Source organism: Taudactylus pleione, unplaced genomic scaffold, assembly GCF_031769625.1.
Source record: "Taudactylus pleione unplaced genomic scaffold, aTauple2 ptg000682l, whole genome shotgun sequence".
Lineage (NCBI taxonomy): Eukaryota > Metazoa > Chordata > Amphibia > Anura > Myobatrachidae > Taudactylus > Taudactylus pleione.
In genome coordinates this window covers 1,611,211-1,627,089 of record NW_028285084.1, presented here as the reverse complement: position 1 = coordinate 1,627,089, position 15,879 = coordinate 1,611,211, and the positions used below count along the sequence as shown (strand labels likewise).

Sequence of the window (15,879 nt, the reverse complement as noted above, 5' to 3'; positions counted from 1 at the left end):
ATCTATGGAGAGCCTTTGAATATCGGAGTACCAATGATGTCTGGGCCAAAGCGGAGTTATGAACAGGACTGTGCCCCCCCTCCTGACTGAACTTTCAAAACACTCGAGGAAGTAGGGATATTGGAGGGAAGATATATGTCAAATGGAAGTTCCATTTTACCGACAATGCACCCATAAAGGCTGCTTCGGTGTCCTGTGTTCTGGCTCTATAAATTGGAAGCTTGCTGTTGTGTCTTGAGGCCATGAGACCCACTTCTGGAAGACCCCATTTGTCCACTAGAAGCTGAAAGACGTTTGGCTGTAGAGATCATTCTCCTGCATGCACGTTGTGACGGCTCAGGAAATCTTCTTCCCAATGGAAAATTGGGATGAACAATGCGGAGATGGCTGGGAGATTGTGTTCGGCCCATGTGAGAATGCGGGACACTTCTGTCATTGCTGACTGACTTCGAGTGCCCTCTTGGTGATTGAGGTAGGCCACAGCCATGGCGTTGTCGGACTGTACTTGTACTGGCCTGTTTTTCAGAATATTCTGAGCCAGAGTGAGAGCTCTGTAGATGGCTCGAAGTTCCAGGATGTTGATTGGCAACACTGCCTTGACTGGGGACCATCGGCGCTGGAAGGAGTTTTGGCCGGTTACTGCACCCCACCATCGGAGGCTTGCGTCCATAGTGAGGAGAGCCAAGTCCGGGATCCAAAAGGGACGACCCTTGTTCAAATGGGAAGTCTGTAGCCACCAGGCTAGAGACAGGTGAACATCTGGGGGCAGGCTCATCGCCTGGGATTTGAACTGATGGGGTAAGCTCGTTCCACCTTGAGAGGATCAGGTTTTGTAGGGGCCTGGAGTGAAACTGGATGAACTCCACCATGTCGAAGGTGGACACCATTGATCGCAAGGACTGCATTGCAGAGTGAATTGGCACTTGGCGATTGTGGAGCAGTCTGCGTAGACTGTGCTGGATTGCTGAAATTTTGTCCGCCGTTAGGAAGATTCTCTGCACTCGAGAGTCCAGGAGGACTACCAAATGTACCATCCTTTGAGAGGGTGTTAGGGAAGGTTTTCCCAGTTGATCAGCCAACTGTGCATTTGAAGAAAGGCAATGGTTACCTGTAGATGATGGTGAAGAGTCTCTGGGGAGCTGGACAACAGCAGGAGATTGTCCAATATGCGAGCAGTCTGATCCCTTGACGACAAAGAGAGGCAGCCATAACTGCCATGATCTTGATAAAGACCCTGGGGGCAATTGAAAGGCCGAACGGCAGAGCCTGAAATTGGTAATGTTGCTGTAGTATAGCAACCCAGAGATATTGTTGATGAGAAGGTGCTATAGGTACATGTAGGCAAGCGTCCTGAATGTCTAGAGATACCATAAAATCCCCAGGCTCCATAGCTAGGATAATGGAACGGAGGGTTTCCATATGAAATTGGGCACCCTGAAAGACTTTTTCAGAGATTTGATGTTGAGGATAGGCCAATGAAACCCATTGGGCTTCTGAAATAAGAAAAGGGTCGAATAATACCCCTTGCCCCGTTGTGAGGAGGGGACCCAAATTATTATTCCTGAATTCAGCAAAGGCTGAATGACTTTTTGGAGCAGCAGGGCCGTGGTTGGGTCCAAAGGAGGTCCTGTGCAAAAAAACTGCTGGGGGGGAGTCGCCTCAGGGGGAGACCACTTTCCTCACCCAGGCATCAGATGTGGTTTGATGCCACACCTGGGCGAATTGAATAAGTCAGGGAGAGGCCTGCCCCGGCAGGCTGTAGGCTTGTCCTCAGACTTGGCAGGTGGACGTCTAGTAGCCCAGCCCAGGCCTTTTTGGCCCTAGGCTTGAAAGGCCATGGTTGATGTCTGCTGCCGTGGAAAAGACTGACCCTTGGCTTCTCCTTGAGGGCGAAAAAAACAAAAGGATTACATCCGAGGCTTTGTATTATATGCAGAGGGCAGGAACGCCGTCTTGTTAGCTGCCAAAGTAGTCACAATTTTCTCCAATTTTGGACCAAATAGGATGTCTCCTGCATGAGGGAGAGACTCTAGAGCCCGTTTGGCTACGTTCCTGTAAAGCAGATTCAGAATCAAAAGAATACGGTGGGCCACTACCGAATTGGCAGATATCCCTGGAGGCCAGGAGAGCCATATCCATAGCTGCTTCACCTAAGTAGGAGGCTGCATCTCTAATGTGAGATATGTAGGACAGCTGTTCCCTCGAGGGGGAAAGGTCTCTTCTAGGGCCTCTGCCCAACTCTCAATGGCTTTAGCCACCCAGGCCGTAGCCCTAGCAAAACAAGTAATAGCTCCTGCAAGAGAGTATATAGAGTTATGACAAACTTCTATATGTCTATCCGTAGTCGCCTTCAAGGAGTTTGCAGTATGAATGGGTAAGGTGGCATTTTTAATCAGATGAGTTACATGAGAATCCACTGCTGGGGTAACTTCCCATTTAGTACAGTCAGTGGCTGGAATAGGGTAAAAGGAACTGAACCGTTTTGGAATTGTAAACCTTTTACCAGGCATATTCCAAACTTCACTCATGTGATCGAATAGCTGGTCAGAGTGAGAAAACTCTGGTAAAACAACCTTTTGTAGCGTAAAAAGTTCATGTTTTTTCTTAGGAGAGGGTTCATCCTCTTCCATTTGTAGAATATTTTTAACATCTCTCACAAGAGCAGGTACATTTAGTTTAGAGGGTGACTCCTGAGACGAAGTCAGAGTGAGAGAGATCTGCGTCTCCTGCCTCCCCAGATGATATCTCCAAATCAGATAACTGTGTGGACTGGGAAGATATAGTACGCTTAAGTAGGCTTAGTAGGTAAAGGCTTTTCTTCTGCAGCATTTGCTGAAAAACCATAGCGGTATTAGCCAAACTCTGTACTTAGGTAGACAGTACTTCTGCCCATGGAGGAGGTAAAGGATTTGCAGGGAAAACCTGCATTGGTCATCCCATAGGGTGAGCTACCATGGGGACTGCTACTTGATCCGCAAGTTTTGCCAGCATTTGTGAAAAGGCAGCCCATGGTGGGTCTGAAGGAGAGACACTGGGGCTGATGAGCCTGGGGCTGTGTAACAATTAATACAGAGACTATCCTGAAGGAGGTCCTCTGTAGCTAAGCCCGCAGAGCAGGACTTACAAGACACCAGAGTAGGAGGAGCAGCATCAGGCTGCTTGTTATTCTTTCCTCTGCCAGCCATAGTCACAAAATAACAACAAAACACACAATATGATAGAGTACAGTGAACACCCTGGATAATATGGCACAGTGTAGCGTGCAACCGCGTTATAAAGTATTTGATAACCCTCACAAGTATCAGGGAAATGTAAGATACAATGAACCCCCTATACCTTAGTATGTCAGGGTATAGTAGAATAAAGGGAAAGTTATAAACTGTACAGTATAGAAAGTAGAGATTAGCGCTAGCACAAGTCACATACAAACACAGAAAAACTATTACATGTTTACAATGGGCAGTGGCTGGTAGGATATAGCGCTGTACGACCTGGCCCTTGGGAGAGGTATACAGGGAGACTGAACCCAGCGTTCCTGTAGACCTGCTTGCAGAAAATGGCTCCCATGCGTCTCTGGGGGGGCGGTGAGGGTGAGGAATGAGCAGCCCAGGGAACACCAAGACCGTAGTGGAATGGCACCCTACACTGGGAAGGGGCTGCAGGGACAATCATAAAATAAAAGCTTGGGCTGCTTAATGCAGCCCCCTGTTCTAATTGTGGTTCAGCTCCTGCTGGCCACCAACGAAATTGAAGTGCTGTGGGCGGGGTATAAGGGGAAGGACCGGAGCATCCTCGGATTGAAAAGCTTTGCTTTTATGCTGCCCATTCACTAGATTATTTTGACAGGCGATTGCACAATAACGACGTCGTTATAGTGCAATCGCTTGCAAATAGTCCGCAAATCGGGCACTTTAAAGTCGGAAACAACCAGCGATGCGCGCACCCGCTGGTCATTTCCGACATCAATCATCGGGCAAACATGCTGGTCAACCTGACGATAACGTCAGGTTCATCATATTGCCAGATGATTGATGAGCCTGCACTGAACAACTGCTCGTTCAGTGTAGGCTAATCACAGATATAGAAACGACAGCACGATTACAATGTCGTAATCGTGCTGTCGTTTATATGGTCTGCTAGTGGATGGGCAGCATTAGAGTCTGGTCCTCCAGGTCCCACCTACACTCCAATATCTCCCTGTGGAGCACACACATATATACATAAAAATACAGATATGCCCAGCTACATCCTTGCCTGTACTACAGCGACTCACGCCGTAAGTCGTGCAAGATGGACTCACACGATCGGAGATGCTTATTCGCGTCTTTATAGTATTGCATGGAGACACACCATAACGCATCTTGGTGCATAGCGGGATGCGCGCGTACGTTTGTGGCGCGATCAGCCACATTGAACCTGGGTGCATATATATTATATGCTGTACTCACCCCTGCCAAGAATGTTCCCCCCAGTGACCTGTAACCACAGCAGGTACAGGGACACAGGCAAGGTACACTTACTTACAAACACACAGACCACTGAATAGAGAATATGGGCTAATGAAGCTCAACAAGCCAGCCACAATTAGAAGGAAGGAGCAATTTAACTAGCTAGGTGCTGGGAGCAGGTTATGAAAGGAGACTGGAGCCCACTTTCCTCTCCAGCGCTGAGGCAGGCAGGCATTGTGGTACTCTGCGTCTGAGAGGAGATCTGCCTGAGGCCTGCTTGCCACGAAGGGAGAGCACGCCCGAGGGTTGGGGAGGGGCTAGAGGGAACCGCCCATCTCCCCAAGGGAAATGGGCGCCACTGCTATTAAGCATCCCCTGCCCATGTAATATTCCCTGGTGGTCTAGTGGGCAGTGCGGTCAGACCGGGAGCCCCCACTGTCAGCACTGCCGGAGGTTTCCTGCTACGGCAGTGAAAGCCGTGAATCCGCGGCTCCCTGCATGCAGGGAGCTGCCTTACCTTCTCCCCAGTGAGCGCTAGCTGCGGCTTCGGGTGTGAAGGAGACCGCGGCTGAAGTCACTGACCCAGTTGGCAGTGCTGCGGCCACCGGCGCTGGGACAGTGGAGGAGTCCTATAGGACGCCTTCCACTGTGCACTCCTAAGTAGTAAAACACTACTAAAATAAAATACGGGGGACATCTAACACACACCCCCCCCCCCCCCTGAAAATGGTGCCCAGCTCCTGCGTGGCACCAAACTCAAAACTAAGTTCAAGTGGCTGGGGGGCGGGGTATAGAGGAGAGGAGCCTGGGCTTGTGGGTAAATTTCATTAACAGTTTGGTGCCCAGACTCTTCTCTCCAGGCTATACCCAGAGTCATCCCTGTGCCCCCTAGTGGAGTAAGAAGAATACAAGGTAATAATAATATTGGGGTGCTCAAGAACAAACCGCGCCCACAGAGGTGGCACCTATGACTATGGATCTCTCTCAAGAAGCTAATTTAGGATTTGCAGGTTTTAAGCAACTTGAGTTGGTGGGTGGAGGTAGCTAAATCCAGCAGATTCCCCAATTCCAATAAACATCAGCTACACCAGGGCTCGACAAATTTTTGTAAAGTCTAGGAGCCATCTTAAAAGTTTAGGAGCCAGACCATTGTCCATTTTCAAAATATATGAAAGCTTGTATAGACCACCACACATGCCCTTTCAGTGCCCTTCAACCTCCCCACATGCCATAAACTCACCACACATGCCTCTTTAATGGTCATCAGATACTCCAACATGCCCATACCAGCCCCTGTAATAGTGCCCCCAGTAGCAAGACCCCTGTAATAGTGCCCCCAGTAGCAAGACCCCTGTAATAGTGCCCCCAGTAGCAAGCCCCCTGCAATAGTATCCCCAGTGGTAATCCCCTTGTAATAGTGCCCCCAGTAGTAAGCCCCCTTGTATTAGTGCCCCCAGAAGTAAGCCTCCTTTAATAGTGACCAGAGTAGTAAAGCCCCTTTGTAATAGTGCCCCCAGAAGTAAGCCCCCTGTACTAGTTTCCCCGGTAGTAAGCCCCCTGTAATAGTTCCCCCAGTAGTAAGCCCCCTGTAATAGTTCCCCCAGTAGTAAGCCCCCTGTAATAGTTCCCCCAGTAGTAAGCCCCCTGTAATAGTGCCCCCCAGTATAAGCCTGTAATAATGTCCCCAGTAGTAAGCCCTCTGCAATAATGACCCCAGTAGTAAGCCCTCTGTAATAGTGCCCCCTGTAGTAAGCCCCCTGTAATAGTGCAGCGCGAAAACACACATAGAGCTCGTGGGGGGAGTCGGACCCCGGAGCTGAGGAGTGAGCTCCGGCTGCGCCCTGGTAAAATTTCAGCGGGCGCCCGGCAAATGGAACCTCCTTGCAGCGGCAGGGAGGCTTGGAAAACTCGGTTGCCAGGACAAAAATCTTAGTCGCGAATAGCGACCGGGATTTGTCGAGCCCTGAGCTACACCCTGCTTAAGTACAGTACAGCAAGTATTTCAAATACTGTAATCTGCTTCCCAGCAGCAACATAAGAAATATAGTACAATGTTGTCATTTACTACCTTGAAATGGAACAGCGGTGCTCACGTTCTTCTCCTCTTCTGCCTGTTTCATATTGAGTAAAGTGCTTGCAAAGAGTGGGTTATTAATAAAATGTTTCATGTAGTGGCTTTCACAGTCATCTTTTGTCTTTGTGCGCATTTGATTAGCTACTTCTTGCCTAGAAAAAAAAATATTCCAATAACATGTTGTGATTTGATGCGAGATTAACGATTTTTTAAACGTTTGTTGCTTTTGCTATATTACATGTGTCCACATATATGTTACTTCCTTGCGCGTTAAACAGTCCTTCTAGTCGCGCCATACTGTGATGTGACTCGGTAGCGTGGCCAACACTGTAACATAGCATTTTGCATGCAGATACATCCGGAATTGCACACAGAATATAGGCATGCCACATAGTTTAATCAGCAGAAGCTGCTTTTGCGTCATAGTCACATCGCATTTGATGCATTTGAAGGTAAAAAGTTGCATGAAAAAATATTCAGCGCTACCAAGTTGCACGACGCTCACGCATTATGTTTAATGCGACTTGTAGGGCACGGAAGATGTATGTGGACACATCTGTATATACAGTTGCTGGATACCTTCAGGTGCATCAACTCAGGACAAACTACTAACCCTAACAACAACTACTAACCCTAACAACCTCTGTGATTTGAGTTTACATATCAAATTGAAAATGGGACGAATATGTAATCTGATGTTTACTTGGGTCTTAAATTCCATTGTATAGTTTCTTTTAAGTCCCACATAGGCTTCAACAGTTATTGTGATCCTATCCTCATATGCCTTGTAAACATGGAAGCATCAGGAGTATGAATTAAGGGTACATAAGAAATTTCTAACTCTACACCCCATGGTTTAACCAACTGCTCTAAGCATGCAGGAAAACTTGTCACTTCCACTACATAATTCAAAAGTGACCTGGTGTTGAATCCTGTAGAATGCAGGAAACGCTCCAATTAAGACAAGGGAATGGTACTCTGGAGCTTAAATACACACACTCAAACACAAGATACTTACCAGTTTCCAAAACCACAATCCATTACAGCCTCTAGAAGAGCCATTTCCTCCTGTGCAGTCCAGCTGGGATCAAGGACAGGAAAATCAGAGGTCTACAAAAAAAAAAAACAACAGGAAAATAAAAGTGTTATGAAGTCAATGCTGTTAACAGGCTAAGCTTATAAAATATTAATTAGCATTTTCCTGAAGAGCACTAGAGCATTTGAAAAACATTGGAAAAAGCATCAGAGAACTTACTCCTGTTCTCATTACTTAATAGAACAGGAGAAAAGTTATAACCACACCTATGGCGCTGCACTCCAAACCAGCACAGATATTACAGAAATAAGTCACCAAACTTATATCAATATACATATGCAAAAAACGGTAACAATCTCACTTGCACTTCAGATTGTTCAACAATGGATGAAGAGGTTATTCTTTCTTTAGACCAATGAAACCGTCCATATATGTAAACGGAAACAAAAAACACTGCTATAGTGTAATTTTGCCTACAGTTCTACACTCCACACGTGCTTGCTTGAAAGAAAGTGAAAGCAATAGTCCCATCCAAAATGTCATGCTTCCTAGATTCCACACCAAGCACCCAAAATGTGAAGGATGATAGACAGTGTGGGTACTCTTACATGTATGCTTACTTCAACAAAGTTGATGCAAAGCACATAAAAGTTTCTTTAACACTCAATTTTCTGCTCATAAAAGACAGAGGGGCTGATTCAGATCCGCTCGCGAGCGCAGGACGCTCGCAAGCAGGTCGATGGTGCCAAATTGCGCATGCGCACGATGGAGGGAGCTCCGTCATGCGCATGCGCGAGACCCGAATAACGACGGCCCAAGCCGTCATTATGGGTCTCGCACCAAAGGGGGCGTGCTGTAGATGGTGAGTGACAGCACGCCCCCTTTGGTGGGCGTGGCTGCCAGACGGAGGCGTTCCCATGGGAACGCCTACCGTCTGAGTCCGGCCCCACTGACATCAGTAGTGATGTCAGTGGGAGTGATTTTGGCTTTGATAGAGCCAACTTAACTCCTGGGCTTACGGTCACCGAGACCCTACCGCAGGGTCTCATCGCAAGCCCGATGGTCGCAATGGTCTTGACCATCGCGACCATCATCATGGACGCTCGCTATAGCTGTGGGTGGTAACCCACAGCTATGCGAGCGTCCATGAGGCCGCTCCAAGTTGAGGGAGGAGGGCCCTGATTCAGAGCGAGCGCTCTGGTCAGAGCGTTCGGCTCTGAATCAGGCCCAGAGTTAGATAGCTCACATCCGTCTCAGAGTATAGAATAAAAAAAAAAACACACCAAATTGTAATTTAAAATATGAAATGCAAAATGTAATTTTAAAAACAAGGATTATAGGCAGCCATATAATCAGATGCAATAATTACTGAAGAAGATGGAAACCGGGTATTCTACTTCAGTAAAACATATGTACAGACTTCCGACCCTAAATTAAAAATACACTCCTTTTTCTACGCATTTCTGCGCACTGTGGCGCCTTTTTCAAGATGAGTGTCAGTGAGAATAAACTACAAATAAAATACATATATCAGAATAATGCCCATAAAGAAAAAAATTTGTATTTCCAATGCTAAATGATACATAGGCCTGTATTCAATGTGAGCCGACCCGCGTTAACTTAACACGGCCCGGACTTAACACCAACTTCGCCTGTTTTCCAGGCGTTAAAAGTATCGCGCGCGTGCCAGCTACTCCCCATATTCAATTTGAAAGTAGGCGAAAACGGGACCCGGCGATACTTGGATCGGCAGTAAAAAAAACTGGAATTTTCGGGAAATAATCCTAGGACCCCCCTAAAGATGTCCAGACATGGGGGATCACTATGGGTACCCCCGTTTTTGGTTGCGAAAGAAAGTCGGATTTTTAAATAGCCGCGGCAGGTATTTTCTTTTCACCGACTTTGAAGAAGTGATGCAGAAAACTATTGTTTTACAGTGGAACTACAAGTGCCAGCATGCCTGCCATTTTGCACTTGTGGAACAACAAGTGCCAGCAAAAAATATGAGATATGGTAAGAACTTACCCTTGTTATCTCTATTTCTACGAAGTCCATAGGGTTCCACAGGATACCTTGGGGTATAGGTGTGACGTCAGTCATCGGGCACCAAAGAGTTAAGCTTTCAGCCTCCCAGGATGCACTAGGTCCCCCTCCTATACCCCGCCCCCGAGCCAAGGCATCTCAGTTAGTTACCAAGCCATAGGCCGGAGGAGGAGAAGGAAGAGAGAGAACAAAGATCTGGACACATACAAGAATCACATTCTCACCAGAGGGAGACGGAAAACCGGTGACCAGAGCAAAGCCCATCTGCAGCACAGGTGCGACAGGGCGGGAGTCCTGTGGAACCCTATGGACTTCGTAGAAATAGAGATAACAAGGGTAAGTTCTTACCATATCTCATATTTTCTACTTCAGGGTCCATAGGGTATCCACAGGATACCTTGGGGATGTCCCAAAGCAGTATCCTTTAAGGGTGGGGACGCTCCTGTGCAGAAAGGAGAATCCGCCGCCCGAAGGAAGCATCCTGAGAGGCGAAGGTGTCAAACCTGTAATACCTCACGAAGGTATGGACAGAGGACCACGTAGCAGCCTTGCAGATCTGAACTGCAGAGGCACCACGTCGAGCTGCCCACGAAGGACCCACAGACCTAGTGGAATGAGCCTTCACAGAAGGAGGAACCGGCAGGCCTTCATGAAGATAAGCTTCAGAAATAGCCATACGGATCCAGGCTGCCAAAGTTTGCTTTGAAGCAGGCCAACCCTTTTTACGGAAGCCATAGAGCAGAAACAAAGCGTCCGACTTCCTAAACGAAGAAGTGCGGTCAACATAAGTCCTTAAGGCCCGCACAACATCCAAAGAGGCCTCACCCACGGAAAGACCCGGTGAGTTAAAGGCCGGAACAACGATTTCCTCGTTAACATGAAACTGGGAAACAACTTTGGGAAGAAACTCGGGCCGAGTGCGGAGCACTGCCCTTTTCCCATAAAAAAACCAAGAAAGGGGGTCTACAAGAAAGAGCCCCTAACTCAGAAACACGTCTGGCCGAAGCAATAGCCAGAAGGAAAACAGTCTTAGCTGTTAGCCATTTAAGATCCACTGAGCCCAGTGGTTCAAACGGCGGCCCTTGGAGAGCCCTCAGGACCACAGCCAAATCCCAAGGCGCCACAGGTGGAACAAAGGGCGGCTGAATGCGGACAACACCTTGCATAAAGGTGCGCACATCCGGGATTGTAGCAATCCTACGGTGAAACCAGACAGACAGGGCCGAAACCTGTACCTTCAAAGAAGCAAGGCGAAGCCCATGATCTAGTCCCGCTTGTAGGAAGGCGAGAATCCGAGACAGACGAAACTCCCACGGTGCATAACCTCTCGGTCGACACCACTGGAAGAACGTATGCCACACGCGATGGTATATCCTCGCGGAAGACGGTTTCCGAGCTCGCAACATGGTACGCACCACAGAGCTGGAAAACCCCTGGACCTCAGCATGGCCGTCTCAACAGCCATGCCGTCAAAGACAGCCGAGTCAGGTCCGGGTGAAGACAAGGACCCTGAGACAGAAGGTCCGGTCGTAGCGGCAACCGCAGAGGACTGACCACGGACAGACCCTGAAGGTCTGAGAACCAGTGCCGTCTGGGCCACGCGGGAGCTATCAACAGGAGCGTCCCTCCTTCCTGTTTGAATTTCCGGATTACCCGTGGAAGAAGGGAGACCGGAGGGAACAGGTATGCGAACAGGAACGTCCACCGGACGGACAGAGCATCCACCAGAGATGCCGCTTCGTCTCTTGTGCGAGACCCGTACACCGGCAACTTGTTGTTGTGCCGGGACGCCATGAGGTCGATCTCTGGAAGACCCCACCTGTCCAACAGTAGTAGAAAAACGTCCGGGTGCAGGGACCATTCCCCCGGATGAACGTCCTGGCGACTTAGAAAGTCCGCCTCCCAATTTAGCCCTCCCGGGATGAAGACCGCTGATATGGCCGGAAGATTGCGCTCAGCCAAAACCAGGATCCGAGAGACCTCTACAAGAGCCGCCCGACTTCGGGTTCCTCCTTGCCTGTTTATGTAGGCCACGGTGGTAGCGTTGTCCGACTGGACCTGTACCGGGTGACCCTGGAGAAACCGATGTGCCTGCTGGAGAGCATTGAAGACCGCACGGATTTCCAAGATATTTATGGGAAGCTCCGCTTCTGGCGGCGTCCACCTGCCCTGGAACAAGTGTGGACCCAAAACCGCTCCCCAGCCCCGAAGACTGGCGTCCGTTGTCAACAGGACCCAATTTGGAACCCAGAACGGACGTCCCTTGTTGAGGTGGGTCGTCTGTAACCACCAAGCAAGGGACAGGCGAACTTCCGGGGTGAGCACAATCGTCTGGGACTTCAGAGACTGAGGCAGCCCGTTCCACTTGGACAGGATCAGGTGCTGCAGAGGTCTGGAGTGAAACTGGGCGTATTCCACCATGTCAAACACCGACACCATGGAGCCCAGTAACCTCATCGCCGAGTGTAGGGACACCCGGCGGCTGTGCAGACAACTGCGCACCCTTGACTGTAAAGCAGAGATCTTGTCCTCCGTCACGAAGATCCTTTGCTGTCCCGAGTCCAATAAGGCTCCAAGATGCAGAATCCTCTGAGACGGGATTAGAGTGGACTTCTGCCAGTTGATTAGCCAGCCGTGCCGTTGCAGCAGTGCAATGGTCAGGTCCAAGTGGCGTAACAGGAGCTCTGGAGATCCTGCCACCAATAACAGGTCGTCCAAGTACGGCAACATGCGGACTCCCTGCAGCCGCAGAGAAGCCGCCATGACCGCCATCACCTTGGTGAAAACCCGTGGTGCTGTCGCCAGGCCAAAAGGTAACGCCCGAAACTGGAAGTGGTCGCTGCGGATTGCAAACCTGAGGAACTGTTGATGGCGCAAAAGAATAGGGACATGCAGGTAAGCGTCCTGTATGTCCAATGACACCATGTAGTACCCAGGTTCCAGCGCCAGAATGATGGACCGTAGGGTCTCCATCCGAAACATCGGTACCCGCAAAGACCTGTTGAGTGCTTTGAGGTTGAGAATCGGACGATACGACCCATTGGGTTTCTGTACCAAAAAAAGATTTGAATAGAAACCCTGGCCCCTCTGGGAGAATGGAACAGGCACTATAACTCCAGCCTGGAGCATAGTGTGCAATACCTTCCGCAGCTCCGTAGCCTTGTTCCGGTCTGATGGTAGACCCGTGGTGAAGAATCGAGCCGGGGGTCTGTGCCGGAAGGAGAGGGCGTACCCGTGGGAGACCACCTCCAGAACCCAAGTGTCTGTCGTAGTGGTCGACCAACACTGGGCGAACTGCAGCAGGCGGCCTCCCACCCTGGGATCCCCCAAAGGGAGGCCCGGACCGTCAGGCCGCAGGCTTGTCATCTGGCTTGGGGGCCGGACATCTGGTACTCCATGCCTGCCTCCGGGGCTTGGTCGATTTCTTAGGGCCAGCCTGTCGAGGAAAAGACTGTGGTTTGGGCCTGCCCTGGGCCCTAGATGACCGAAAGGACGATGGTCCAGAACCAGAAGGAGCAGCGGCCGACGGGAGACAAGCCGATTTGGCTGCCGCCAGCGTGGCCACAATCTTATCCAGATCCGGACCGAAGAGAACTTCTCCGGTAAACGGCAACGACTCCAGACCCTTTTTGGAATCTGCGTCCGCCTTCCAGGATCGCAGCCACAAGGTGCGACGAGCAGCTACCGCTGCTGAAGAAATCCTAGACACCAGAGTACTAATGTCTAGGGCCGCCTCGTTGATGTAGGTGGCCGAATCACGGAGATTGCCAATCAACTCTGCCTGTTCGGCCGGACAGTCGGAATCAAAAGAAGCCTCTAATGAATCCGCCCAGCGCTCCATCGCTCTGGCAACCCAGCAAATGGCCATAGCCGGCCGTGCTGCCCCCCCCCCACAAGGGAATAAGCGGACTTCAGGCAGATCTCCACCTTGCGGTCCGTAGCATCCTTAAGGGAGGACATGGATGGCATCGGCAATGTGGCACTACGGACAAGACGGGTCACGTGAGAATCCACCTGTGGAGGGGATTCCCACTTTGCAAAATAATTATCCGCGAACGGATAAGCCACTGCCAGGCGTCTCTGCGGCTGGTATCTTTTGCCAGGCTGTTTCCACGCCTCCTCTAAATGGTCCACCAACTGACCCGAAAGAGGAAAGACTGTGGCATCGCCCTTCACATCTTTGAAAAAGGCATACTTAGATTTAGCCGCTGGGGGAACTTCGTCCTCAATCACCAAGGCTGTGCGGACCGCCCGAATAAGTCCAGGAATATATACTTTGGACTTCGCATCAGCGTCCTTAGCATGGAGAGGTTCCTGATCGTAAGGATCCAGAATCTCCCCATCATCAGACGTCCCCTCGTCATCCCCATAAGGAGCCGACAGAGATGCCACCGGCCGTTTATGCGGCCGCATCACAGACTCCCCTTGCAACACATCCGACAAGTGCTGTACAGAACTCGTCAGGGAGTTAACCCACGCTGGTTCCTGAGAAACCGGGAGCTGGGAAATAGGGAGACTGTGGGGTACCACCAATTGTCGTGGGAAACCCTGCATGGGTGACGACACCACTGACTGCTGGGACAAACCCATCGGTGTAAACACGGGCTGCGGAGCTAACTGGCCCACTAAGGCTGTAAGCGCTTGAGCGAAACACGCCCAGGGCGGCTCCTGTACCGGTGCAGTAACCGTAAGAGGCCGCGCCATAGACAAACACTGCCGCTACCCTCCCCCTCCGCTAACGGTACTTTACACGTAGTACACTGTAGCCGGAGGGGAAAATCACTTTCAGACATGATGGCACCACGTATGTGACCCCTCTCACCAATTATATATTTAAGAGGCGAGAGACCACCCTGCAGCACCGCACCGCAAGGGTTTAGCAGAAAAAACAGGGACAGTATAAAGCTGACAGTTTAGAAAAAAAGTTACAGGCAGCAGCGCTAGCACAGTCACATACAATGCAGAGAAATAACAATTCCTGCACTAACAGCGCTGATCACTCAACTACACAGACACAGGGCCTGGTAGGACACAGCGCTGCATACACAGACCTGACCACAGCGGAGGAGAGGTATGCGGGGGGACCCAGACCACGATGCTTCCAATGCAGGCTTCCAGCAGCGTTCACCATGCTTCAGAAAAGATGGCCACCGAGGAGCAGAGAGAAGGCTGGCCTGGGGGAGGAGCGCTGACACACGGCCAGTCAGCACAGTGCAGAGAGGGCTGTGTGCAGCGGGGGAGGCGCCAGCTGTGAGACAGGGAAGGCGCGCTCCCCTGGCATGCATTTAACCCCTGGGACACCACAGCGCTACCGCTCTGCTGAGGTCCGCTGTCCCAGGGGGTAGTGGAAGCGCAGGTTGGTCGCCTGGCTCCACGCTGCAGCCAGTCCCCAGGGAGCCCCCTGCCTGGGGACTTAGGACCATGTGATCAGCGGGGACCCCCCGCGGGACCCCGCTGCTTACCTCTGTCCCCCTTGAATCCGGCCATGGTCCGGAACATCTGGGGTCACCGCTAGCTGTGTCCCCAGATGTCCACTAGCATCCCCGGATCAGTACCGGCGTTCTGGTACCGGTGGGGTGTAGGGAAGACAGCATGGACGTCAGGACTGACTGTCCATGCTGTTCATCCAGATGTGCAGCCACAGCTGCATGAAGAAAAAGCTTCAGGGGCTCTTCTAAGCCCCTCTCTAGCAGGTGCCTCCGACTACGGCCGGGCACCAAACGAAACTGAGATGCCTTGGCTCGGGGGCGGGGTATAGGAGGGGGACCTAGTGCATCCTGGGAGGCTGAAAGCTTAACTCTTTGGTGCCCGATGACTGACGTCACACATATACCCCAAGGTATCCTGTGGATACCTTATGGACCCTGAAGTAGAAAATGAGTTTACCCGATCCACGCAACAGCTATCACTATGTGTGTTGCCACAAATACTGATAGCTCCCGAATGCCAGCTGACGGAACATGCACGGAGCTGGCAGTCCCGAGAGCCAATCAGCGGCCGCGCTGACTGTAGAGCGGCCGCTGACTGGCTCCGGCTACTGACAGTTCTCATGTGGTGTGACTCACCCATGTGGGAACTGTCAGTAGCCAGAGCCAATCAGCGGCCGCTCTACAGTCAGCGCGGCCGCTGATGGCACTGCAAAGCCCCGTTCAGTCCCGGCAGCTGCCATTCGGAGCTATCAGTATGTGTGGCAACACACATACTGATAGCTGTTGCGTGGATCGGGTAAACTCGTTTTTTTTGTTTTGACAAGTCGCGGAGATGCTGCGGAGACCAGC

General features: G+C 50.7%; 1 protein-coding gene across 2 annotated transcripts in view; it reads right to left on the bottom strand.

Moving 5' to 3' along the window:
• TADA2A (transcriptional adaptor 2A) overlaps positions 1–15,879 on the bottom strand; it is a 142,330-nt gene that overhangs the window by 109,316 nt on the left and 17,135 nt on the right. For both annotated transcript variants that reach the window (XM_088455960.1, XM_088455961.1), the window contains exons 4-5: positions 7,541–7,632; positions 6,517–6,674 (exon numbers count right to left, since the gene is read on the bottom strand). In XM_088455960.1, coding sequence (XP_088312086.1) covers positions 6,517–6,674; positions 7,541–7,632 — 250 coding nt within the window. The remainder of the gene's footprint in view (positions 1–6,516; positions 6,675–7,540; positions 7,633–15,879) is intronic.